The 27656-nt window shown below is 39.7% G+C and overlaps 2 protein-coding genes across 6 annotated transcripts in view; one reads left to right on the top strand and one right to left on the bottom strand.

Annotated features, from left to right (window-relative positions):
- The window catches only part of CAB39L (calcium binding protein 39 like), a 59361-nt gene extending 45930 nt beyond the window's left edge, over positions 1–13431 (bottom strand). Inside the window, exon 1 of the mRNA XM_030272786.4 lies at positions 13305–13431. The gene's annotated coding sequence lies outside the window, so the exon portion shown is untranslated. The remainder of the gene's footprint in view (positions 1–13304) is intronic.
- Positions 13432–14947: 1516 nt separating this feature from the next.
- Positions 14948–27656, top strand: part of SETDB2 (SET domain bifurcated histone lysine methyltransferase 2) — a 28192-nt gene continuing 15483 nt past the window's right edge. For 2 of the 5 annotated variants that reach the window (XM_072929145.1, XM_041716156.2), the window contains exons 1-10: positions 14948–15277; positions 16250–16309; positions 19086–19208; positions 20637–20702; positions 21275–21377; positions 22004–22570; positions 24020–24139; positions 25130–25299; positions 26046–26268; positions 27154–27241. In XM_072929145.1, coding sequence (XP_072785246.1) covers positions 15262–15277; positions 16250–16309; positions 19086–19208; positions 20637–20702; positions 21275–21377; positions 22004–22570; positions 24020–24139; positions 25130–25299; positions 26046–26268; positions 27154–27241 — 1536 coding nt within the window. In that variant the 5' untranslated portion in view covers positions 14948–15261. Of the gene's footprint in view, positions 15278–16249; positions 16310–19085; positions 19209–20636; positions 20703–21264; positions 21378–22003; positions 22571–24019; positions 24140–25129; positions 25300–26045; positions 26269–27153; positions 27242–27656 lie in introns of those variants that run through there. The other 3 variants (XM_072929150.1, XM_041716158.2, XM_072929155.1) reach the window with 3 other exon arrangements.

A 27656-nucleotide genomic window follows, 5' to 3' on the forward strand; every position in this document is an offset into this window, starting at 1 on the left:
TCATTAAATATTTCCAAAATATGTTTTCTTTAATTCTTAATTTGTAGCCATCTAAAATCTAAAAATATGTAATTATAAATAGACAAAAAATATCTACAGTCTTAAAGTAAAAGGAAAAAAACCTCTCTGCACTGCTAAAGTACTTCAGCTTCCACATATTTAAATTTCATTATATTTGTTTCCTTTAAAGAGCGCAGAGTCCTCAGGCTAAGGCATGGTCAAAGTACTTTTGAGAAATGTTTGTCCTTGCTTTCATAACTTAAAATCATCCCATCTAATAAAGTCCAAAGGAAGAAAACCCCTGTAGGTTTTTCCTGCCCTTACCATTTAGTTTCTAACATGGAAAAGAGAAATTAGGGAACTTCAACAGTGAGTGAAATTGCAATAGTGCAGATGATAAACACATGGCGTATATATATTAGTTCTGCTTATTTAATTATCCATTTCCAGTCTGTCTACCTCCTCTGAGATTACTTCCAGCATTCCAAACCCCTAAGCAGCCTCTAATAATAACAACAACAACAACATCCTTCCTTGCCCCCAAATTGCTCAATGCCCCAGGCCATCAAAATTCAGTTCTCCACAGCAACAGGTTTAGTTGTGTAATGCTGACTATCAAGAGGAGAAGCTTTAGCATACTAAAAATATTCCCCCACCCTCCAAAACCTGAAAATGAAATAACATCCCCCACAGGATTTCATGCTATTCTTACAAATCCCAAGATATCAACATTTTGGCAGCTTATTGGGGTGGAGAGGAACTAAAACCAAGTAATTTATATAATCTACATCATAAAGCTGTTACACTTTAACTCAAAGCATTTAGCTTTACGTCAGAACAATATAAAAAGTGCCCAACAACACTTCTAAAACCTCATAAAATAAGATGCTTTACAGTAACTTCATACTTTTGTGTTATTCTGCAAGTTCACAGAGCTCAATTTCTTCAAATGTCTTCAAGAGTAATGTGGCCACTTCAGAATAATGCTAATAAATTCTTCTTTATGGAGCAGATCCCAAATACAGACATACAACACACACACTTTCTCTCCATATAATCTCAGAGGGAGACAAGCTTGGAACAGAGCCTGTATACCAGTCCCCCAAAACAGCTACCTGCACCTAAAGGCAAATTAACATTTGGCTGCTCATACAAATAAAAAATAAGGATAAAAGAAAAGGGGTATAGTCTACAGAAGGGTAGGTGGTTTTCCCTACAGCCATGTAAAAAGCAGCAAAGCTTCTCTCCTCTCTTGGGACTAGAAAATTGATATTTCTTCAGTGAAGTGTGGAAAACAGAGAGCAGCAAGATGCAGTGGGTGACCTGTAGTTGCATTTTAGCTGAAGTGAGTGGAACGATTTAAATGGATGCTTTATATAAGCTACTCCTAAAAATGCAGACACGTCTTCAACGATTATGTTCCCTTCTTCCTCCTAGCTCCCTCTAGTGCTTTTAAGGACATACAGCCTTTTCCCTCCTGATTTATTGAATGCAAATACAGTTGCTAAGATGATGTTTGGTTTAGTTGGGGGTTTGGGGTTTTTTAAGATCTGCAATAGCTCTTATAAACTGCTCATGAAATTTTATTGGATGTGTTATTCATATGTACAATCACTCCAGAAACTAAGCACTGACACTGGCCTTTCTACCAGAAACTTTTGTATATTAATACTTTATGTACAGGCCAGTGTATTTAAAAGCTTACTCATTTAAAGGCATCCAGCTTCATCACTAGATAAAGTCAACTAAAATTAATCCCTTTCCTTGAGCATTTCCACTCCCAAGCGAATTGTGTCTAAACAGAAGGTTACTACAGCCCAACAGCTGAAAAATATAACATATTAAAAATTTATGTCTGCCTTAAAGTCACTTATAAAATGTTAATTGTGCACCTTATCTATTGTGTCCCAATATAAAACACAAATAAGAACCATACCTGCACTCCCATTTTTATGAGTGGAGGAATAGTGAACTGATTACAGCATCAGGCTTTTTACCTGCAGACTCACGCAAACAGAAACCAGCCCCCAAAATCAGTGATTGCCTGAAGAGCCAAGCAGGTATTTTTAAAATAATTAAAGCTTTCACCTCTCCAAACTGCTTCTATCCCTGTTCTGTACAGTCAGTCAGCTTAGTGGCCATGTTTGTTTGTTTGTTTTGTTAAGGTCCATTCACAAAATTAAAAATGTGAAATGTTGCACCTCATTTCAAGAGGTGCAACAAAAACAGCTTTGCTGAAGACCCAAAACTGCTCATCACATGTGTGCCAATCTTTCAGTTTCTACAGCAGCACACTAAAAACCACTTTTCTTCATGGAATTGAAAAATCCTTTAAAGTGTATAAAAGCATTTCTCTGTGACCTTCCATTTTTGAAACAGTCAAACAATATTAATAGTGTTTAGTCTTCTTGAAAATACTGAATTTAGTTACTGGTCTCCATGCAACTTCACCAAACAGTTTCCTTTATATTAGGCAGCACAGAGTACTGCAGGTTAAGACATCCCCATCCACCCAGCTGACTAATGCAAAAAATCCTATAGATGTTCCCTACTGGTCCTTGCTGGTCAACGACAACAGAGCACCCCTAATCAGAACTTACAACTTCCTAAACTTTCAGCTTGAAGCTGAAAGTTGAAAGTTAGTGCATATTCACCTCAGCAATGGTGATATGTTGTGAAAATATCAGACAGCTCAACTGTCCTTTGATGCCTGTAATTTCTTGAAACACAATGTGTGACTGTTTCTGACAAGCTGGAAGGCAGTTTGGGATTTAAGACTTTTCCTCAACTGACCACTACTACAGAAGGCTAAAGGATTTTTTATCAGATGCTTTCCAGATGTCTTGCAGACAAACAAAATTAAGTTAAATTTAAAACACAGGTAAAATGCCCCTGAGAGACATTCACTGTAACACCCAGTTTAGTATGAGGAAACTGAGGTGGCACCAAGCAAACACCCAAAGGTGTGCACTCCAAAATGTACTGTTAAAAGATATCAGGGGATAGGAATCATCATTCTGGATCAGAAAAATCTCCATTAAATCCCATCTCTAAGAGGGGCTGACACCAAGAACAAAGTAGAAAAAGAAACATACACCATAGGAACTATTCTTTTTCTGCTTCTGGCAATCAGCACCTTTGAGGGTTCCTGAAGCATCATCTAAAATCACCATGATGAATAGTTACACACCTTTCACTTTAAAGATCCCAAAGAAGCACTATTTCCCATCTAGGGGGACTCTTAAATCACTTCTGCAATACTCAGATACGACAGATTGCTCAAGATTGCTTCTGACTGTCAAGACTGAGCAGCCAAGACAGCCCAGAGACTGCTATTTCTTGTAGATGAGGGACCAAACAAGACAAGCTCCAGCACTGATTTATTGCATTCCAGTTAGTTCCTTCTTCAGGGCAGCAAAGCCAGGATTTACCTGCAGAACCACTGTATTTTTCAAGTGGTCATCCCCAGACAAGGGAACAAGTACTCCCAGAAAGTCCCATATAGAGGCATGTTGTTATACCCATGGAGAAGATGAGTTCAGACCTAGGAAGAGTCAGTTCCTATTTATGTCACACTATGTGATCTTGGAAAAGCCACTTAGTCTCCCCACTGGAAAATTTATGCATTCAAAACTATAAGGTGCTTTGACACTACAGTGATGGAACCCAAACAAACACAGCAGGCAGTACCCAGCTTACTTGTGTCCTTTTACTGCAGACTGAGATAACAGTCCTGCAGTTTGTGTGATGGAGGTCTCCAGAACCCATGCCCACAGACACAACAAACTTCTGAGTCTCTTCTCATACACGTTAAGAATCCTACTAAAGCAGAACAATTGAAATAAAATCAGAATAATATTAGGCTAAAAGTCTAAACTGTTACTTTTAGATGAAGAATTACAGTTTTTTCCTAGTGCCAAATAATGAAATTCAAGCATTACTATAACTCTTGAAAAGCAGCTGTTATACTTAAGCAAGTGTTGCCCTAAATTGACTTGCCTAAAGTCATACAAAAATGTCTTCTCACACCCACATCTTCTCACATTTTGCTTTTTGTAAGTTTCGTCCAGCAAAGACATTAGTTTACATATTGGAAAAGGATAGGGAACCTTGAGAACTCATCAAGCTCAAGTTGCACAAGGAGAGATTGTCTTCACAAGTACCCCAAAGTCATTCCTCCTGATGAACAATTAAGTATATTCATCACTTGTCAGACTGCAAACATATTTGCCCTCATGTGACAGATTGAATTTGATGAATCACAGGGTGTTTGCACTTCTCTGTCTCATAGTATTTTACCATCACTTTAATGTTATTTTCCTGTTAGATGGTGAACAGTCCCTGTTGTCACAAAGCCCTTATCTCAGATTTTAGTAACATTTTTCTGGTCCCAGGAAGGAGCCTCTAGTGCCTTCCTAAAGACTCCTGTAGTCCATTCTGGCCAAAAGTTGACTATATTGAGCAAATTAACCCATAGGGTATTCTTTGAAGTCCAATATTATTATTCCCCAGTGGGGAAAACCCATCCATCCACATTCCCACACTACTAAAAAGCCATCTGCTGTTCCCCCCATCTGTGTTGCCCAACAACTGACATTACAAATTAATTATTATGTCAGACACGTACAACTATAAAGTGTCCAATTAAGGACTGAGTTCCTTTTGTTTTAATTAATAAACCAGGGTCATTACTTGAAGTCCTTAAATGGCAGCAGGCATGCTGCAGACTGGTATTTTTTAGCCAAGTCTGTCTTGAACAAGGACCAACATGAGCAGTGTGTTCATCTTCTGGACAATTTCTGTTTTGGAGGGAGAGCTGCTCTGGCACCTGAGTGTGCTTTGATTCAACTCCATTTCTGTGTAGTCTCAACAGTGGAGACCCTTGACAGGCTCTGGATACCTGGAAGAAAACCACTCACCACATGGCATAAATGGCAAGCTCTAGATGTATAGGTTGTAACAGGTCAAAGATACTCATGGAAATTCTCTTGGCAAACATCATTCCTTGAGACATCTCCTAATGAAATCTGACTGCTTCAACATCACACAGCACACAGATCTCTACTCACAAACTTTGTCACACCCTCTGAAAATAGTTTGAGAAATTAGTTTTCTCATGCTAATGATCGCTCACATACCTGTTACCTTCCCACAGAAGCAATTGATAATTTTCTTCTCTGTGTCTGTTTTGGCAGTGTGCATTCACAAAATAACTTTATCTGCCATCAAAATCTACACCTCTGAAGGGTAAAAGACTGCTACTGTCCACTTATAAAAGTCATGTTTAGCATTGAAAATAAGTAAGGTGTACGCCACTCAAATGAAAAAAGAGTCTTAAGCTCAATCGGCCCAGACATGAGAAGTAATCTACTATCTTTGCAAAAAAAATAATATTTTTAGCTAAATGCTATCTGAGCCTGATCACCCACAAAACATGTTTTCTAATATATTTGCATGCAGCACCTTGAATTTATGAGAGCTGTAGGCCCAATAGCAGAATTCAGACAGAAATGTCTCAAAACTGCTTCTTTCAGAACTGCAGTGCTCATAAGGACACAAAATTATGTCTGGTATTGTTGCAAATTTTGGAGTTTCCACCCAAGTACCACTGAAAAGAAATGGCTTGTTTTCTGAGAGCAGGCAGAACCCCGTGAGAAGGTCACCCAGCAAGAGTCGTATCAGTTAAACTTTCCATGACCACAGCAAGACAGTCTCTCCTAGCTGTCATCATGGGATGAAATTACTTTCACAAGCATAAGAACTTCATTGAAATATTTCAGCACACAAAGGCCTGTACCCAGAGAGCTGCATGGCAGCCAGGCAACCGAAGATGTGAACATAAGCTATTTAATACCTTGTCATTTAACCCAACAACGATATTGTCTATTTCTATGTTTTTCAATTTAAAAAAAAACTCCTAAAAACAGATGACACAGAAGTTCAAAAGTAACAAGTAGTATGACTCTGTGACAGTTTACACAGACTGGCTTTTCTTTCAAAACTAAAGACAGGTTTTATATGATTCCTACATTTATGAAATAAGACCTTATTTGGATTTAAAATAACTTTGAAATAGATTTTTCTGTTCTTCTCAAGACAATAAATGAATGCTGTTACTACCAGCAAAGGAGTTTTAAATATTCAAGTATTTACTCTGGTTCCCCAAAGCTTAACAGCTTCTTGAACAAGGCAGCTTTTAAAAAGATTTTGTATCTTGACACTGATTTCAAGTGCTGGAGAATCTGTGAAGTCTATTAATAACATAGTGCTACAGTTAATTGGTTACCACTTTCAATGTTTTGGTTTTTTTCCTTTTTTGAAAATTCATATTCTGCATTACTTTCTGCTCCCTGAAGCCATGCTTCCTCGTGTTCACAAACGTGCTTTTTGAAGGCTCTCCTCTCTCATTTTATTCATGCATAGGTATGTAATCAAATCACTTCAACAAATTCAGGATTTTGTTCTTCATCACCACCTACATGAAGTGTACATATACAGTTTTCTGACACCTACAACCAGTACTGACTTCAACTTTAAAATGTCTTGAAATCAAACCTGATTGTATTACGGAAGTGAGATCATTAATACACCAAACGAAACCTCCCACTCTGCATTCAGTGTATTCAACTCCTGTCAGCTCTTGGCTACCACTGATCTACAAGGAATCTCTTGTCCACTGCCTGTTGCACGAATCTTGACACCTTGAAGTATTTTCAGATACTGTTCCTCATCTTTTAAGGAATTAATATCCATCTTCTTCCCATGGTTATTAACTTCACAAAGCTTTGAGTCCATCTTTTGAAAGAGCCAACATGCTCTTTGATTCAATCAAATACATGAGGCTATGCCATTATTTGTCATCTTTCTACTCTGCGTGGCCTAGATAAAACTGTCAGAAAGGATTGTGCATTTTCTTTCAATGGTGTGTTCATTTGGGGATTTTATTTTTGTGCAAACAAACATCCAATTACTAAAAAAATTATATATCAATTAAAATATTCTTATTGACAGTAATATTTTCAAGATTGAGTTTCTTAGCCAGAATACATCAAACCCATAATCTAACTGAAATACTAAACATTTTATAATATGTTTCCTATTAATAATGTTGAATATTTTGCTTCATGACAATCCTTAAATTTTTAGAGTATTACATTAGATATTAAAAAAAAACTCAGTCTCCATAGATTTTCAAAAGTGTTCTTTCAGTCTCTATTTGCTGCTAGGATATGATTTATTTGTTCACAGTTACGTGATTATTTGTAATATTAATCTTCATTCTCATTACAGAAATATAGAACAGTTCTGTATTTTCAACATTATTGTTGACAACTTTAGCACAGCCATCAGACAAATGTCACTGCTCCTTTTGCTCCTGGTATTTTTAAACTTCTTATTAGCCTTAAATCCTAAAGAAAATCCAGTGAGTTTTCTGTAATCAACTTTATAAAATTTACTTGTACTTATTCCTATATATTGGCTGCTGCCTTGGAACCATTTCTAAATCAAGACATTATTCTCCCTTTGCTGAAACCCTCTTTTTGTATTTGTATCTATTCCAGACAGCCACGTGTTCCCACATCCTCAGCCGCTCCCCAGCTTTGGGAGACACTCTTGTAGGCAGCTAGAAGTGTGTCACTGATGTAGCAGCACATCACATTGCACAGAGGAGATTTGCTGAGTCCCTCAAGTTTTTGCAGCAGTCTTCTCCCATGGCCTGATGGCCTGTGCTGAGACCTTAGGAACCCTGGTGAGGAGACAGTTCACAGCATGGAGGGAGTTCAGTCAGGGAGGAAAAACAATGGATAACATCTCTGTGGATTTTTAACTAGCACTTAACTGCTGCCTAAGCAACCAGAATAGCATAAGAATATCTCAGCAAATTCTCTGCTAGCATCTTCCCTTCCCTGACAAAAGGGTGAAACACTGAAGAATTGGAGGGGAGTGTATCTCCTCACATTAATGCTGCTTTCTTGAAGGGAAAAGCTTTTCCAAACAACACACAACCTGAAGATCACCAAGCCAGCTTGACCTCAGAGTACATTCAAACCTGTCATCATTCAAACTGCCTTCAGCCTAAAGCACTTTATCTTTTATTTCCATATTTTGTCCAAGGCTCTGAGTGATGCTTGCCAATAGAGCAGTACAGATGTTGCAAGCAACTACAGAGCTAAACATGGATTATAATGTAAAAGACAAGACCTATTAATGGTCTGCAGATAAAAAGTAGAACCAAATGCCAACACAATTTCTAAGTATTAAGCTTTTATTTAGAATGTTCATCCTTGTTTGTCTCTCACTTAAACTAATTGGTAAAAAATTTAAAAATTATGCCTCTTCCCACCCCCCACAGACTTTTCCCAGGAACTATAAGATATACACAATATTTGCCCTAACAGAGAACTACAACCATCATGCAGTCCTGCACCCACTCTATAAGGTTCAATTTGATGCTTACTTCTATCAACAAATACATCATATATTGCAGACAGCTTCTCTTGTAGCCAAAAGCAACAGGGAGTGAATGACCACCATGAACTGGTAGTCCAAAATAAGTTTTGCTTATTTGCAGAAGTGAAAGAGAGCTGTCTGCCTGCCAGTGAACTGCAGAAAGTGAGAGTACACAATTAAAAGGTACACTTGAAGATGGTAAAGCTGATACAGCCGTGACTCCCTACTGACATATGAAAATAGGCAAAACAAAGAGCTGAATGCTCGGGACACTACAGCTGCTGGATAGGAACCCTTCCCACATAATATTAATCTCTCCATATTCAGCAGTCTCCAGTGCCTTGACTTACAAAGCTGCACACAACTTCCTTCCCACACTTAAGAGCAAACAAACTGTATTTTTGCTGCAATACATTTGTATGTATAAATATGTACAAGCGCCTTTGTGCTACATTGACACAGGATCTTTAAGAAAGATCACCCAAAGATCCAATGGCTGTCACACAACTGTCCCCACATTTCAAAATCCAGTTATGCAGCAGTACTTTCTTCCATCTTAATTATTGTCTCTTGCAGCAGGAAAAGCAAGGTACAAACATTACTATGATAGCAGAGAGGGTGTTTTTAACTCATGCTGTAAAATAATTTTTAAATGTTGTTTCACAATTTATCAAGTTGCTCTAAGGACACATTGCTGTCAAAATGAGAATTCTAGCCTTTACTGCCATCACCTCCCTTGCACCAGTTCTAGGAATTATATGATTTCAGAGGGAGGTGGATCTGCCTGCTGGGCACCATGAAAAATTAACAGCCAGCTTTTGGAGAAGTGAGAAGAAGTGTGGAGGACTTACTAAATGTAAATCGCAAGAAATTTTTGGAACTACCTCTATCAATACAGACAATATTAAAAGAATAAAAATAAATAATAAATATTAAAAGGAAAAAAAATCCATCCAATCATTAACATTTTCTTGGAGGAGGGGTATTCAATTTTAAAATATTTCTACAATATGTGGCAGGAAAAATAGTTTAAAAAAATCCGATCCCTTTCTGCTGATTTCTACACCCAGGTTGCAACCACACATCTTAATCTGTTAATGCAAGGGCTACAACACCTTGCTATGAATTTGTTAACAAAATAATTTCATTCTTAAAAACAACCCTTCACTTTAAGTGAAGGCAAATTATGCTACCAAACAACTTCTCAAGTAACTGGTTCATCACAAACTGGACAGAAACCAATTCCACACACTTCACTATGATAAACAGAAGTGTTTGATGGGCTATTATTTTAAATGTACATTAAATTTATGTCTCAAGAATCTTATTTAATCTTATTAAAGATTTTTTTTATGCCAGTCTGAATGTAATCTAAATTGTGATTACTTTGTAACAAATAGCGTATGCATCCACTTCTGTGAGAGGAATGCCAAATTTATACACTGGAGTCACTTGAGGAACATTTATTGAGAAAAAGGGCTTTTTTTTTTTTTTTTTAAGAAGAAAAGGTTACAAAGATTTGGGCCCACAGTTCACTTAGTGAAAGAATTTTCAACACAACTTCTTTAGTTCCAGTAATTCAAGAATTTTACAGGAAAAAAGGTAATAACAAAGATAAAGGCAAGCACTCACAAGAAAAACCCATTTGTCTCCACTGTCTGTAAAACGGCAGGAGGGGATTTTGATCCAGCCAAACTGAGAACACAGAGAGGTGCAGGTTCTGCTGCATGATAACCACCCAAAATAACCTAGATACAGTAAGTATTCTGCCCATATCACTACTTTGTTCATACTATAGAAATAGTTGGCTCAAATATTTTAAACTGAGATAAATGACATCAACAATAAAATCGGAAAGTAATCCATCCATTTCCAGATGCTCATTTTGCACCTAGGCCACCTCCAATTCATTGAGAGAAGCAGAAATACAAAGTGGCTGCACAGGAAATGAGATGTGGAAAGTTATTCAGAAAAGTATAGCTGAGCCAAATAAGTTTTTGTGGGTTTTTTTTGGTTGTGTTTTGTTTGGTTTGGGGGGTGGGGGGCTTTGTTTGTTTGTTTTGGGTTTTTGTGGGTTTTGGTTTTTTTGTTGTTGTTTGGTTTGGTTTTTGTTTTGATTTTGTTTGTTTGTTTGTGGTTTGTTTGTTTGGGTTTTGGGGGGGGGTTTAAACCCCAACCAGTCCCATGAGTAATGACACAAAGGAACAGGGCAGCCCAAGAAGCACAGGAACATCTGGACTGTTTCTTTCTTTGACAGTATCACTTTTAAACTCCCAGGGACTGTGGCTTCCCTGACCCTTCAAAACACTTATAAACAAACCCAAATGAAATAAATATTAATAGGACAACACTCCCTCCCATTCTTGCTGCTCCTGTTCCTCACACCTTACTGTTGGTTTCACACCTCTACAATATTATGCTAAACCAAGTGCCAATGCAGCACACTGAACTGGATTAAGAAAAAAAAATCAACTAAAAAATTAGAATTTTCTTCAACTAAATTAATTTCGCCACAGGAAGTCATGATTAAGGACCATTTAGTCTAGAATATTCCTATGAGGAGCTCTATTGTTGAGCCTCCACACAACAACACATATTTACCCTGTTTTCTAAGGTTTTAGTCAAATTCCCTTTACTACATTTGAAACCACATGTTTCAGTTTTATTTGAAAGTGGTTATTTCACCACGCACAATAATGACTTCAGGTTGTTGCCCTATGCCTCCTTTTGATGACCTTTATTAGTTCAAGTCCAATTCTACACCAGGCACTCTCTAGCCTTTGCACAGCAGCTACCAAGACCAGCACCAGCCCATCAACCTCCTATCAGCTGGCACCACAAGGGCAGTGGCTTCCACTCTTGGATTTAACAGTCAAAAGGCAAATCAGAATGAAGTTGTAGGGGTCCCCAGAGATCATCTCTTCAGAGTGGGAACACCACAAATTCATTAATTCTTGCAGATTGCTTAATGTCTCCTACGTGTTCATGTAATGAAAATAGTTTGTGTGTATACTTTACCCTGCAGGCAAACCCACAAAGAGCCATCAAAAAGGTCAGAATACTTTACAGCCACAAACTTTACTTCAGAAAGTACCAGTGAAAATTTATTTCAGATAAATAAATTGCTGTGTTCACATGAAAAAATGAAGATAAAAGGGGTTTTAGGCATCCATTTATTTTGGATTCCTTTCATAATATTACATCTACTGCCTGGTTTCCAGAAATCTCATGCCCTTTCAAGTGCACTTTTAATCATAGGTTTTCAAATCTTGTTAATTCGTTCACATCACCCAAAATTGGAGGGCAGAGTTTTAGGTCTTGATCAGCGTGGCACAGCAAAGGGAACACATGCTGCTCAGCCTGGTCCGACATAATCTAACATCCAAACCAGTCCTTGCTCTCTGTACTCATGCAGCTGCCTGGAATCTTTGCTGGCAATGAACACTAAGACTGTAAGACAGAAACATGGCTGAAACTGAAAATGCCTCTACTACATAAACAGCCAGTAAAGATGAAATCCATTGCATTACAAGTTTCCAAATGCAGACCTTGGAGAAAATGCCAGCCAGTGGATGGTTAAGAGTTTCAGCATATTGGGCCAGATTCCAAAACACTCAAGCCAGTTAGTAATTAACAGACATCTAGGTCCTCTACATGAAAGAAGTCTATTGTTAAAACAGTGACACAAATTTTTCCTTTCCTTTTCCTAGCCAGTCTCTGCCTGTGTTTTAAGATTCCCTTAGGACTATAACAGCCTATGATTTTAGAACATCAGCTTCTCAAACAGACAATTTGTTAGACTTTTAGTTGCCAAGAATGCAAACACACTTACACCAGAGGAAGAACAAAGTTAATTTACAGATTTTTCAGAGACCCATAATCTCCTCTTTCTTTCATTTAATACCTGGGGGGAAAAGTCCAAATAACCTTCTACGAGATCTACAATAGCAAAAGAATTACAAAACATAGTAACAAAACATACTGAGGACCTGTAAATAGTCTCAGTCCAGTTAGTGAGCAACATACCTATGGGGAATATTAGCCTGTGTCTTCATAGACAATGATGTGTTACAGCAAAATTTCTAAGATAAAACAAAGGCTGCCTCACTAAGACCATTTTGTTGGTAATCAATTTGTAAAGTAGGAATTATCTATGATTTGCACAGAATTGCCTGTTCTCTGTTCTGTTACCTTACTGATGATAGACGTGGATAGCAAGAGACTACATATAAACCACACGAACAAATCAATGTAATAAAGGAGAAGATTATATTAGAGTTGCATTTTGAAAGGATGAAGTGCAGACACTCATCTGTAAGGGGGCAAGTTAAATCACCAAGGGTAACAGGGAGAATGTGACAGAGCAGGAGCTGGCAGAAGTATTCAATGGACATGTCGACACTTTAAGAAGAGTCAATAAAACAAAGAGCCAAGCCCATCAGGAAAGAACAAAAAGCTCTAGCAGAATTTTTAAAAAACTATTTTCTGAATGCCCATGACTTTCCAAAGTCTATGGCTTTGACTGCTTTGCTGTTTCCTGGAGTTTGACTGGTGTGTCTGTACCTCGCCCAATTATATCTGGTCATATGAGGAACACCCCAAATCCCCACTGCATTCAAGGTGAAAAAACATCCCTAGAGAAGAGAACTAGATTAATTCCTTTGGGACCAGGTTCACCTCCTCTCACTCCGAGGAGCAACTGTACTCTGTCTGTCTATGCAATTGTTCATTTTAACTGTCAACATATGACCAGAGCTATGTAATGAAAGCTTAATTCAGCAACTCAGTCAACAGCACCATTCACCAGAACAGTCAGTCCTTTCTCTGTCGCCCCATGGGAGCGCTGCTCTCACCTCTGGGTACAGGTAGCCAGTCCAGATCCAGACTGCAGAGCCCCAGGAAGCTCACGCTGCTGCTGGAGGAGAGCTGCAGGCAGGTTGCTGGGATGTCAGATCAGCATTGCTTGTGAGCTTCTGCCACCTAACAAGTTTGGGAAGAACTGAGCTTACTGGCTCACTGGCAGAATTTGCTGCTATGTTGCAGAAAGCCTATATTACAGTTCCAGGCTAAAAGCAAAATGAAGGAAACTCAAGCATGTTTCAAAAGTGCCTCATTAATTTTGTCCTAAGTCTTTAATAAATATGTATTTCCCATTCTTTTTGCTTCAAACAGCAAGCAAAACCTATTCATACTTTCTAATATATTAATAAAATTCAAAATTTGTCCAAGGCATGCAGTCATGTTCTTTCAGATTCTTCCAGCACTGGGCTCCATCTTCTCTGTATTTGGTTTATTCCATATATACAATTGTAAAGCCACAACATTCAGTATTCACAAGCACATGTATTAATAATTCAGCAAAGCAAGATTAATCTGCAAGCAATATCTCATAATGCAGAATATTCCAAGAGCAAGAAAAGCTTGTGCTTAATTTTAAAATGAACAATTACAAGGGAGAAGTCTCTTTTATAAAACATAATACACTGCTATTTTATTGAGAGATTTGCCAGCACATCAGGAGTGCTGAGCCACCCTCTTCCCAGGAATGTTGCTGTGAGTTCTCTCATTCCTGTCTGGGGAGCAGGGCAGTTCTCATGGGCTGAACTTCAGCCACAGATGTAGGCACGTCTGTGTAAACATTTAAAAGGCTTTATAGAAGTACAAAGCAGATGCTAGACATCAAAATCTTCTGCAGGATCTTGGGTCAGATGAGAGCTCTAAGTCATGTAAACACAGCATTCCCATCCCCAGAATAATCACATTTCTACCCCCCGCGACAAAATTGGCAGTATCTACAAGATTGGAAATATTTTCCCAATTATTTAAGCACATCATGTTTATCTCTACCGTTTTAAAGTGGTGGCAAAAAAGAAGCGACAAAAAAGCAAAAAAGCACCCACCCCGCTTTTTAAGAGTAGGTTATATTTTTGCCCCTGTGAAAAACATCTTTACGTAGCCACAACACCAACACTCGCAAAGGCAACGCAGCTGAAAATTTTAAAGAGAGGTATAAAACTTTATTTTCACATTTCGAACAGAAAAGGGCAGCAACAATTTAACGCTTCATACGGCAGCAGCGCAGCCAGCAAGGAAGAACAGCAGAGCCCAGCAACGAGGTTACGCAACTCGCGCACGTACCAAACGCTTTAATTTACGCCACATTAACGAGCAGATCGCACCCCCCCAGACCAGCGACCCCACCGACCGCTCCCCCCGCTCTCCTCCCGGCCCCAAGATGGCGCCGGCGCCCCTCAGCCCCGGGACAGCCCGCCCCCGGCCCGCCCCTCCAACATGGCGGACGCACCTCCAGTCCCTCGCCGTGCCCCCGCCCCGCCTGCGCCGCCTCTCCGCCGCCGCGCGGCCCCGCCCTCCCTGCTCCTCCATTGGCTGGTGCCACCGCCCCTCCTGCCGTCATAACCAATGGGAAGAGAGAAAAGGGCGGTGTGCGCGCGGCCCCGCCTCTTGTGGGACCGCCCACATCCAGGCTCTCGCGCTCCCGGCGGCGTTGCGCCCCCTGGCGACCGGCAGCGCGTGTGCAGCGTTGGAGGAGGAGGAGGAGAAGGGAAGAAGCAGAAGAAGCTGGCGGGGGCCGGGACGAGGCCCTGAGGGGTGCGGGAGTGACCTGGGGCCCGACCCCTGGCCGCAAGCACGCCCCATGCCAGCCTCCCAGCCCGGCAGGCGCCCCGGCCCCTGCCCTCCGGCCCTCGGCGCGGGCCCTGCAGCCGTGGCGGAGCGCGGCGAGACCCCGACCTGAGCCGGGCTCGGCGCCGCCCCAGCGCGGCACAGCTCTCCGAGCAGCGTCCCCGGACCATGGAAGAGAAAAGCAGTAAGCCTTTAAAAATTTTTTATTTATATATATATATATATACACGTATATATATGCATGTTTTGGACAGCCATTTGTTTTGCAAGAAACATTTTTAGGAATCAACTGTCTTAACCTATTTTCCCGTTCAACTAAATGAAGTACCCAGAATGAATGGCAAGGTTTGGGGTTGATTTCTTTTTTCAGTTACAGCACAGAAAAGATTAAGTAGCTAACGTAAATAAGGCGTGTTTTACGCTGTCTGTGTCATTATGGGCTGTCCAGGCAGGTGGTGGAGTCACCGTCCCTGCCATGTGTTTAAGGGAAGACTGGATGTAGCACTCAGTGCCATGGTCTAATTGGCATCCTGCAGCTCGGTCATAGGTTGGACTGGATGATCTCAGAGGTCTTTTCCAAACTATTTGATTCCGTGATTCATGGAGATAAAAATTTGGAATCTTCTATGTGGTTGAAGAGTGCTGTCTTACTTCTTAGTATTCTTGCAGTGAAGGGTATCTTGCATTTGTCAAGAAACAGGGTCAGTAATTTATTTACCTTAAAAAAGCTTTCCTTTTTTTCCCCCCTAAATAAATTGATTTAGTTATGGTATTGCTGTACTGAGCACATCAATTTGGGGGAAAAAAAAAAACAACTGTGAGTTAATGGGCAAGGGGGTTGTGTAAGCCCAACTGAATGTGCTGGAAAGTTTGGGTCATCTTGTAACAGCTTCATGCCTCAAGGACAGTAAGAAATTACCTAAGTAAAAAAATTTCCTCACATTGCTTGTTTGAGTGTTCCTCAACTAGATCTTGGCAAGGCGTGGGATGACTGTTTGAAAGGGGAATAACTATTTCAACACAACATATTCTCACGCTGTGCTCCCCCTGATACCCACTGTAGTATTTACTTGTATAAATTTTGAAAAACTGAGTCACTACAACTATTTTAATTTCTCATCCGATCTCTTACTTGTCTATTCTGTACCTCTTGCAGTGCTGTGTGACTTCTTTGAAGATGAGAACCTTAACAGATCCAGGGAGGAGAGCACTGAAGGTAGTATAATCTGGATTAATGGAGTGAAAGAGGAAAGGAGTGTATATTTGGCACTGATTCTGATATGAAAATTACTACTGGAAGACAATAGTTTTGCCTTTTTTGGTGTAAGAGGTTTGTCGGCAGCACTACAGGAAACACTCACCCAGGTTGTTTATCTGGTGGCTGTAGTAAGCCCTGACCTTGGCTGCTTGTTGCTTGCTCTAGCATCACTCCCCTGCACAATGCTGGGTAAGAAAAGAGATATGTGGGCACAATGATTCTGTAAAGGAAAAAGAAAATCCCTCCAGCCAGATGCCAGTACACACCCTGATCTATCAGCTGGAGAGATGGTTCTGAATGCTGACAAGGTAGATGTATCTCATGGCTGCTCATTCCCTGTCCTTCTGGCTGTGATTGGTGATAGCAGCATTAGCACTGAAGAGATTAGTGGTGTGGACATTTCATTTTTTGAAATGAAAATTATACTGTCATCTTCAAATGCAATCTTTGCTTCTCCATGCAAAACAAAGCTTTTGCTACTGGAGTTTTGGGGCACTCCAGCGTGAGAACTGGGGAGGCATTTCCAGTGTGAGTGTTTCATTTCCCTATGGCCGACAAATTGTTATAGCTGTGGACCCAGAAACAAGAAGCTGTTCTGTCACCCATCCTCTAAAGTAATCCATCCACCAGTGCGATCCAGATTTAATCAATGTATGGAAATATTTGAAAATATGTAATGAATAAGGACAGCAGCTTTAATCTGCAATGGAGAAACTTATTACTAGAAATTATAGATGTTTATTTTTAATTGAATGTATTTTTAAATTTTTGTTTTAAACACAAATATTAAATATAGTTTTTGTTATTTTGAATTTGTAATAATGTCATGCATAGCAAAAGGGTGCAAATGGCACAGGGCAGGTGGTGTCCCTTGGACCAGTATTGTAGGTTTCCAAAAATTGTTGTGGCTTTTTCTGTAATTGTACTTTAACCTTTCCACATGTTTAAAAAAAATTCTGTTAATATAATAGAAATTTTGTCAAGAGTTAATGCCAAATCAGACTATTTCACAAGAAAAAGTACTTCTATCATTGCCTGCTGTTATTAAGTATTATGCCTTTAGGTGCTGGTGACACGAGCAGCAGGGGTTGTGGTGACAAAAGATTGTCACTTCTTTCACTGCTGTCATGGGGCTTTTGAGATTTTGTAACCACACTGCCATAGCATCACTGGGCTTCTGGTATCCTGGGCAACAGAAGTCATTCTCTATGAAGTCAAAAAATGGAGGAATATTTTTTTATATAAGAATGCAGCCTGATAAGAATGCAGTATTTCTTGACTGCTGAGAAGGTGTCATCCCTGCACATTTGCCAACAGAGATTTGCTGTCTGAAAGTGGAATGTAAAACCTGTGTGATAGTGTGACTCCACCTCTAGAAAAGGAGTAGGAGGACAGATTTGCTTATGCTTGGTCTTTGAAGAAGAGCAACATTAACTGAGAAAGAGCTGGTTCTTTCTTCTGTCATCATCTTTTGACATACTGAAACATATTTCCTTTTCACAGTCCTTGACAAAGATGCACAGCTGAATTTTTAATAAGAGCCTTCATGAATGGGCTTAGCACCTCAAAGGTTCTAAACCAGTGGCTTAAAAAACATTTATTTAAACAAAATGTTCTCTATAAATATTTCTAGTAGAGGAAGGAGGCATGATATATGGTGTGTGTTAATTATTTCAACTGATACCCCTTGTTGAACACAATTCTTCAAACTGCTTTTATATGAAAATATTTTGAAAGTTTTTTCCCTGACAAAACATGCCAAAACTAATGATGGGACAGGATAGTCAGCCTATGCAGCTAAGAGAGGTTGCAGCTATAAAAAAAAAAAAATCCCAGTGTCTTTTGTCAAGTAAAATATTCAGTTCATTCAGTTGAAAATATTCTCCTGTGTCGCTTTTGTGAGTTTCAGTGATTAATTTTTAGTGGGACTCCTTTGCTGGTTTTTGAAGAAAGGCTTCCACAGCTCCCTTTGTGACCTGCTCAAAAAGTTGCTTGAAGGAGCACTGTGTACCATTGGAAGCCACTCCAGTTCATTACTTGACTTCTGTTTCACTTTCTTGATTAGGTTTGGGAAAAGACTTATGGAGGTTTAATGAATCCTGCTGTACTGACTGTTTTTTCAGAAGTGCCTCCAAATTAAATGAGTGGGAGCCATTGAATAGTCCATTAGGAGTTAGATGTTGCAGCGCGCCGTGTGGGGTGGCAGGGGCGCGACCGTCCCCCTGTGAGCTTTGCAATTCCCAGTTATCAGCCGCTCCGGCGCAGGGACAGACAGCGAAGACACGGGTCTTGGGGTGGAACAAGATGGGTTTATTCCTGGGCTCTCAGACAAGACTGGGGAGGTGGTGAACAGAAGTTTTTATACAGCAACTCAGGAGGCGGGGTGTAGGAAAGTGAGCCAATGAGGATATGGTAAGAGAGGAGTATAAGGTGGGGCAAATAGTTTATGAGCCTATCAGGGAAAACAGGGAAGGGGAATAATACCGAGTATCAAATGGGGTGACGAGGGCAACAAGACAGACACAGAACTCTCTGGAGAAAGGGGTAGGGATAGGGAGGATTGACAACTTGAAAGGGAGAAGGTTAGGGAAGGGCTTGGGAAGATTGGCAGCTGGGGAATGGAGTGGATTAGGGAGGAGAACGGGGCAAACATGGATTCAAGGCAAAACACACCACAACAGTTAGACGTGTTTTTAGACTGCTCAGGAGCTGTAAATGGTAATTTGCATTTCAGGTGATGTGAAGACATTTTGGACACAATTGGGAGGTAGAAGAGTGGATGTCATATTTGAGCAGCTGCAAAATGTGCTATTGTTGCTGAAGGAAAAGATCAAGAATGGAACTGCAACAAACCAAGGTTTGAAATCCTTGTAGTGGTTAAACTGGACTGCAGAGTACCTGTGGCCTGCATTGTGTAGGTGTGATATCTGCAATAATCCAGATATCTCTGAATTTTAATAACTTAGCTGTTGGTGGTTTTAAGTACTTCTAAAAATGTCTTTTCTTTTTTAAAAAACAAAAGTAATTTCAGGTACAATTGCCTATTTTCTTGTTTCACCTGTCTACTTTTTCAACAATGGATGGCTCTTAAGCACATGGGACTGAAATAATTTATCTTAGAGAAGTAATGAAATATCTGCAGTGCCTTATGTTTCATTTATCATCAGAAATTTTAGCCTTTCAGGCTGTTGTCAGATAATTGAGTAGTTTTGGGGTAGGATAATAATCACCTCAGTATTATTTTTTGTCAGAGACACCATTATAATGTGAAATAATAGTAGCAAAATGTGACACTATGCATTTCAGATTGCTCCTGGTTTTCAAGGAAATAAGCTTCCTCTGTTTACATCAAAATACATTAAAATCATAATTCTGATAAGCTGGGAGCAGTACAGAGATTTTTTTTTTTTACTGGTTTATTTAATTGAGTAAAACTGCTTCTTTTTATTAACTCACCCATATAAATGTAATCTCTGGATTTTACTGGGTTTTTTTGTGCAAGAAAATGTGCAGTGGTGTAAGATGCTTTTAAACTAATATAGCCACACACTCTGCATTATATATATAACACTTCCTCTTAACTGGCAATGCAACTTCTTGTGCTCTTGAGCTCCCACATCTTGACTGTTAAGACAAAATACCAAAGCAGTGCAGAGATAAAAGTTGAACTTGAATCCCCAGATGATGCAATCTGATGAATCTCTGATAAAGTTCAGTTTGAATTTTTCTGTGCTTTGTTCTGTAAAGGTTTCAAGCTAAAATATTAAGGTAGATTTTGCTGAGAGTTGTCTGCCAGCTTGTAATATTTATTGCATGGGGTAAGAGGTTGAGACAGAACAGGTCTCTTGCATTCTTCTATCTGAAGGCCATTTCCACCAATTTAGAAGTAGCATTAATTTGGTCTGCCAAGTTCCAACCCTTCCTAACCTGAAGATGATCAGTCTGATGACCAAGGTAGAAGCTTACACTTAATTGTCTTGATATATGCTGCCACTGTAGGCCACCAGATTGTGTGTTTGGAAACATTCCAGCAGCTTTCCACAAGCTGAGGGATATTCAGTGCCAAGTCACACCTACTAATGTGAGCTGTAACAATTTTATAATTCCCAGATGTGTCTGCTCAGGTCTGTGGTGCAGCATGTTTCTAGTAGTATCAGTCTTACGATGCTCTAGGTGACCAAGTGAGGAGAAACAAGTGCCTATAGAGGATTTAGTACCTTGTTTTACCTATTTTCATTACTTAAATTCAACTTACTATCTGTTTTGGTTTGGTTTTTTTGCATAGAGTGCTGGCAGGCTTGGGCACTGGTGAATGAAGCTAATCTAGGTGATCTCTTAACCTTGGCAAATGGTATGTGCATTTCCATTGGGTTTGTTTGGTATGTGGATTTAATTTGTCTTTTTTTACTCGCCAGAAGCTCAATTCCCTTCTTTGAAATCAATAAAATAGATCTGAAAAGGCCATTAGCATTACAATGAGGAAAAGCTGATTAATAATCTCCTCAAGTACTGAACTGTGAACTCTCACCTGGGTTTGTATTTTTGTGGTTTGTGTGTGTATGTATGATACTTGTACCACGGAAAGAGAATTTGAACTAGTAAGCCCTTATGAACCCAAGCTGTCTGTGGGCAGTTATCCTGTGCATGGCTCCACTGGCTGTAATAGCTTGGCATCCTTTTATCTCTAAAATTGAAGGCAGATCTGTTAAAGTGTTTCACGTGCATGTTCTTTCTGGTCACTTTGAAAACCACATGGAAGGTTTTTCAGTAGGACACTTGCTAATGAGATTTTTGTTAGCTGCAGTTAGCAATGCCTTGTTTGTACTGTGTTTTGTTAATTATCTCTTTAGTAACTAAAGTAAATTCAATCATAAATTAAAATCTGGTTTGATGAAGATTTTGCTCACATTCAGTTTTTTTCAGTAAGCGATGAGTTGAATGGAGATGGTGCACAGGAAACCAAACCCAAATTGCAGCCTCTTCTTCCAGATGACAATGCTGCAGACACTGTAGAAGCTTCTGACAGGTCAGTGCCTTCATTTCAGTTCCTTCTTTGACATATTCTCTACTGCAGTTGAGAGAGTTCCAAAATTTGTATTTCTCAAGTCAGTGTTTTAAGCCCAATTTGACTCCTCTGAGTTTTCAAAGTGAAAATGTTTTTAATTTGACCTTTGTGGAAAACCTGAGGTTTTGGATAGACTTGTCTAATTTCCCACATGAGAACGTTGCAGAATAGGGTGTGGTTGTGAATAAAGGTTTATAAGTGTTATCAGGGTTAGGACTTCAGCATCAGTTCTCAGGCTTTCCTTACAGCGCAGATTGTCAGGTGTGTAACTTAGTCTCTCTGTGTTTAGTATTTAGCCTCAGGTACTGATTTGAAAGACGAGGGTAAATACATAATTCCTTTTTTTTTTTTTTTAAATTTCCTTGCTGTGTTTTAGCATATAAGTTCTAGGAAGAAGCTTTTTTTTATGCAACTAAATATATCTTTATATGTTCTTAGAACAATTTCAGCATGTGAAACCTTGGGCCTTCTAGCAATGGGGCTAAAAATACTGAACTGCTAAAAAAACTGAACACAGCACTGGTTGTCTAAGATGCTGCTCTGTTTTTTTTTGTTTGTTTGTTTGTTTTCTCTTTTATTTCAAATAGCAAAAAAGAGGATATGGAAAGAACGTGCTCAGGGGGTAAAGAAGCATCTGGCAAAATTCTAGGTTTACCTTCAAATGGGCAGTATCAGAACCACAAGTGTTCTAGTGCATGTCTTGCCAACAGAGCAGTGGATTCCTACAAGGGTGAAAATCCTCTGAAGATCCCAATGCTGTTTGACTTTCAAAGACGCCATGCAAAAGCAGACTGCCTTTCGAAGCCACTGGATGTGAATTACAAAGCTCCTTGTGGTCGGAGTCTGAGAAGCTTTCGAGATGTGCGAAATTACTTGTTTGAAACAGAGTGCAAGTTCTTATTTGTTGATCACTTCTCCTTCAACACGTATGTGCTGTTGGGCAGGAACACCATGAATCCTGAGCCCCTCGTGTTTGAGTTCGATATTAGCAACGGAGCTGAGTCTGTGCCCATCTCCTTCTGTAACAATCTCGACCATGCAAGATTGCCTTATTTCAAGTATCGGAAGTCGTCATGGCCACGTGGATATTATCTCAACAATCTCTCCAGCCTGTTTGTTGATTCCTGTGACTGCACAGATGGCTGCATCGATAGGTAGGTAGAAAGATCTCATCTCAGGCTGGTGACACATGATGCCTCAATAGCAGGGTGGTGGGGTGTGGAGGCGCAGTACCAAACAGGACCAGCGCTGCTGGAGTATCTTGTGCCATGCTTTCTGATGACTGATAACATTGTGTCTTTCTCTTCTCCAGAGCTTGGGTGCTCCAACTGGTTCACCCTCTGTTGTAGGGAAGGAAGCGATCAACTGGCGAATTATTGTGTTCCTTTTCCTTTCTTCCAAACTGGCAGTGTTTCTTCTCCAGGTGGAGCTGACAAGCAGACATCTTGGCTTTGTAAAAAGAGTAGGGAAAGGAGTCTTGTGCCAGCAGAGGCAGGCTAGTTGTCATGGCAGGATCCTGCCTGACAATTTCTGCTGCAGTTCCTACTGTTAAATGGCATCCTGTAGATGGGGTGGGATAGCCTTGACAGATCAGATCATTTGGAACTTAGAGCATTACTGAGGGCAGGTGAAGAAACATCCCCATTCCCAACCTCTACATGTCGTCCTTCCCCTTGTCTAAACAGAAACTACAAAACTCAGTGGTTACAGATTACGTTTGTGGTCTGAACAGTTCAAATACTCTTGCTCATTGTAATTTTCTAAATCCCAGTAACTCTGAGCTACAGACACTGAAAACCTGCCACTGTTACCATATGCAAGTTTGGTGTTATTTTTGTCTACTTTCTGGAAGGATGTTTGTCTGATCTCTCTGTATAGGCATTATTTGGTGTTACATCCATTTTGTATTATTGACATCTAGGGCAGTTGCACATGCTGCTGTGCAACATAGTTGCTCATGCTCAACAAAAGCTTGAAATCACAGCCTGGTATAATGAAGCTTAATTTTAGTAATTTAGTTTCAGCTGAGTGGTGAGAAACAGCAAGTGCACAGCCTGCCACTTCTTTGCACTAAAGTTCCACAAGAATTGAGATGCTTTTGATGTGCAGTTTTGGAGTTTAGGATTTGCACAATCACTGTGACTCTTTGAAGTTGTCATGACATACAATGGTGAAGACAAGCACTGTTGCTTGAATTTTCCACAGTGTAAAATTCTTCACTTCTTGGGGGCTAAGGAGGGAGGAAGATAAAGTAGTGGCAAACAGGCTGGGATGCTGTGCCAGAAGAAGTGATTTTTATTCATTTGTTCCATTTGACAGTGTCCTGCTTATAAGTTTCTGTTGTACTTCAGCTGTTTGCATGTGCCATTTAAGGAGCTTGGCAGAAGAATGGGGTTGGGGGGGGAGAGGACATGGTTATTGTAAAGCATGGGTAACCAGCCAAGAGACTAAGAAAAAGGGTGCCTGAAACAGCCTTGTGGAGGGGGAGTACGCTCTGTACAGTGTATGTGTGTGTATAGTCAAGTGCATTTCAAATTACTTAGATTTATGATTGTTTTATACTATTTCACTTCCATTCTGAGATGTTTTACTCTTATTTTTAGGTCAAAATGTGCATGCCTACAGCTGACAGCAAGAGGCTGTAGTAAAATTTCTCTGTCTCCAGGTAGTAAAAGATCTTGTGGATACCATTACAAAAGACTGGAGGGACCTGTTTCTAGTGGGTAAGAAAGACTACAGGAGTAAAATAAGAGCATACAAGTAAAACAGCAGTTAATAGTTCAGTCTAAGTGCCGCAGGATTAAAATAACTGGAGTTTTTTGATTACCGAAACCTTCTATTTTTGACACAATTTTAGTGACAGATCAGGATGATAAAAATTAATGTGACTTGAATAAAAGGAGGAAACAAAACTTTTGTATTGCAGATCCTACAGTTTTTACAGCTTAGGTCAAGGTCCAGGAGAAGTGTGAAGAGTGACCCGAATCCTAAAGACTCATCAGCCAGCTGCTTTTGCTAGACTTGGTTATGGGTGACTCTTCCAAGAATCTCCAAAGCCATCCAATATTTCAAGTGTTTGCCCTTTCTCTTATTCAGCTCATGTGGATTAATAGGTGGCCTGGAGAAGATGCCAGTTACTTCAGGTGTCTAGGAGAGGAATTATGCATGGTAGCTTTCTGCAGTAGCCAAAGGCTTCAATCTACAGGCTTGGGGAGCCCCTTTCAGTCCTCTGTGTGATGTTAGTTTTTGGCTGACGTGGAGAATTAAAATTGTCGGAGAGCCCAGAAACAGATGCAAAAAAAGCACAATTATGAGTCCTTTTGGAAATGCTTCTTTAGCATTGACAGCTACAGTGAAGTCCAGGCATATGTTGTCTTGCTAAAATCAGTTCCAGTGTAAAATTAGGTACTTCTTAGGGATTTCTGTTTCTGTGTGATTTACTCCTATAAAACAAAAATATAGCATTTATAATGCCAAAATATATGTGGTCTTATGTATACTTATGCCAAAATCTGGCAGACAGACTCTTGAAATTAATGAACCAGCAGTCAAGAAAGTCACACGCTTCAGAACATTGCTGCACAACCAGTTTTAGCCAGTCTTTATATTTCAGCCCACTGCCTTGTTGATGCTTGGAAGGGGAATTAATAATAGGAATTTTGTTGTGCTAATGCATCCATTTATATTTTGCTTTGTGTTTCTTCTCTTGACAGGATTTATGAGTGTAGTGTGTTGTGCAGATGTGACAAGCTGATGTGTCAGAACAGAGTTGTACAGCATGGCATTCAAGTCAGGCTGCAAGTGTTCAACACGGAAAAGAAGGGCTGGGGTGTCCGCTGCCTGGATGACATTGACAAGGGGACATTTGTTTGTACTTACTCAGGTAGCAGGAGCGGAACTGTGAAGACATGTAGCATAATTCTTCCTCTCCCATGGTGTGTGCCCTGGATTTTTTTTTTTGAGAACAGGGAAATACAGGGTTGGAAGAGAAGTGTGTCAGTGTAATCTTAACTTGCTATATGATCAATATTAAGAAAAACTGTGAAAAGCTCTGTTATGAGATGGTGATAGACAAACAAATGGAGCAAAAGGTATCTCAGACTGCTGATTTTTTCCCTCATAAATCTGTGCATCCTATGCCAGGGCTAATTTTTTTCGGTAAAAATCATAAAATCATAGAATTGTTTAGGTTGGAAGGGACCTTAAAAAACATCTAGTTGCATTCCTGCCATGGGCAGGGACACTTTTCACTAGAGCAGGTAGCTGAGGACCACACCCAAAGTGGTCTTGAACACTTCCAGAGATGGGGCTCTCACAGCTTCTCTGAGCAACTTGTGCCAGTGCCTCCTGCATTCACAGTGAAGAAGTTCTTACTACTGTCTAATCTAGATGTGCTCTCTTTCAGTTTAAAACCATTGTCCTTTGTCTTATCACTACATGCCCTTGTCTAATTCAGTTTGTACTTCAGCCTATATTGACATAATAGAATTATAGCCAGCATTCATAATTTGTTTTCCCAAGCAATACTCTTGTATTTATTAATGTAAGTTTGACCTGTGATAGTGAGTTTGACTCAGCAAACAAGGATTGAAAAAGAAAAAAACAGGAAAACTTTTCTTTTTCTTTCAGGTAGATTAATGAGCAGAGCTGAAGTACTGGGAGATGCTGAGCAAGAGCTGAAGGAGAAAAATGCAGTGAATGATGGAGACCATAACTTTTCTTCCAAAAAAAGAAAACTTGACCTTGATAGTTCAGACTCAGTGATTGAACTAGTGCAGACTGACAAAAATGACATTCTTGAGAATCAGGAATCTTTGTCTCAGTCTGCGGATAATGAAAATAAATCAACCCTGTAAGTTTAGCAAAGTAAGCTTAAGCATAACAAAACTAATATTCTGCTAATCTCGAAATTCTGTTGTATAACTTAGAGTATATCCTGATATGAAGGTTGTGGTTTTTTTCTTTCTGAACTTCTTTTTAAATTGCCAATTATTTCTTCTAGTGGGACAGAGTTTTCCCTCTGTATTAATTTTACTTGTGCATACCACTTGGCATTTTCTAGAAATTCAGTTCATCTCTTGGGTGTACTTGATCTGTTCAGGGCATTAATGGTAATGCTAATTTGAAAGAATTAATAAAATATACTTGAAATAAATTGTTTTAAAATACTCAAAGACACTGAAGGGTTTGATAATACATCAGCCACCAGGTGTACTGCCCTTTGCTCCCAGTCTCTAAACCTTTTGTTATTCGTAACGTAACCTTTCCTGCCAGAAACCTTAACCTTTTCTGTTAGGAGTCTGACAACACCTCACTTTTGCAGTGAACATGTTTTCCTAGTTGAAAGCTGTGCTGTCAAAACTGTTGAAAGTAGTAGCCGGAAAAGGCAAAGCTCTGTAGGTGCTCTATTTTGAGACAATTTGATATAATAATAGTAAAGCAACAGACAATTTGATTCTCAGCATGACAACTGGAAAAGTATGTAAAATCAGCTGCTGATCTCTCAAAAAAGTTTGAGCAACCGCTTTATTATAAATGCAATAGAGAACCTAGCCTAGGTTCTCAATTCTTAAAAACAAAATACTCACAGAAGATGGGGTGAGGCCAGACTGTGGGCTCTGATGTAGTTCCTCTAGAGAAGAGACTGGAACTTGAGACTGTTAGAGAAATACATGTTGTGAGAGTTACTTATGAGTCTGTTTGTCTTTTATCATTTCCTTTTGACCTTTCTGTGTAGGGTTCATCTAAAGAACTCAAGTAATCCAACTATGAGAAAGCCTGGAACCAAAACACTTGTTTTTCGCAATCACCAGCTAAAAATGGTAATAAGTGGCTTTAACAGATTAATTTTTCACTGTGTTGAATATGTCTGTAAAGTTTGACATTTTCATCTTGTGTGTTTAGATAGTTCTAATGACCTTTCTTCAGGAGATTGTGTCACACTGTGAGCTAGGCTGTCATGCTGGAAACTGCATCCCATCCACTCTCCATTACCAGTCCTTCAGCGTGTTCCCCCAGACCAGCACTATCTACTCCCATGGCCTTCCCTTCTTCACCCTTCACTTACACTCCTCAAGAGCCTGAAGTAATTATTCTCCCCCTGCACCCCTTGTGTACAGAGTTAGGGGGTGAGAGTGATAGTATTTTTGTGATATCTCCCCTAAGAATGGCACAGCAGGGAGAGAAGGGAATTTCACTATGTCTATGCAGTTTTCTCATACAGTGGCAAAGTTGGGAGAA

This window comes from Taeniopygia guttata, chromosome 1 (assembly GCF_048771995.1).
Source record: "Taeniopygia guttata chromosome 1, bTaeGut7.mat, whole genome shotgun sequence".
Taxonomy (NCBI): domain Eukaryota; kingdom Metazoa; phylum Chordata; class Aves; order Passeriformes; family Estrildidae; genus Taeniopygia; species Taeniopygia guttata.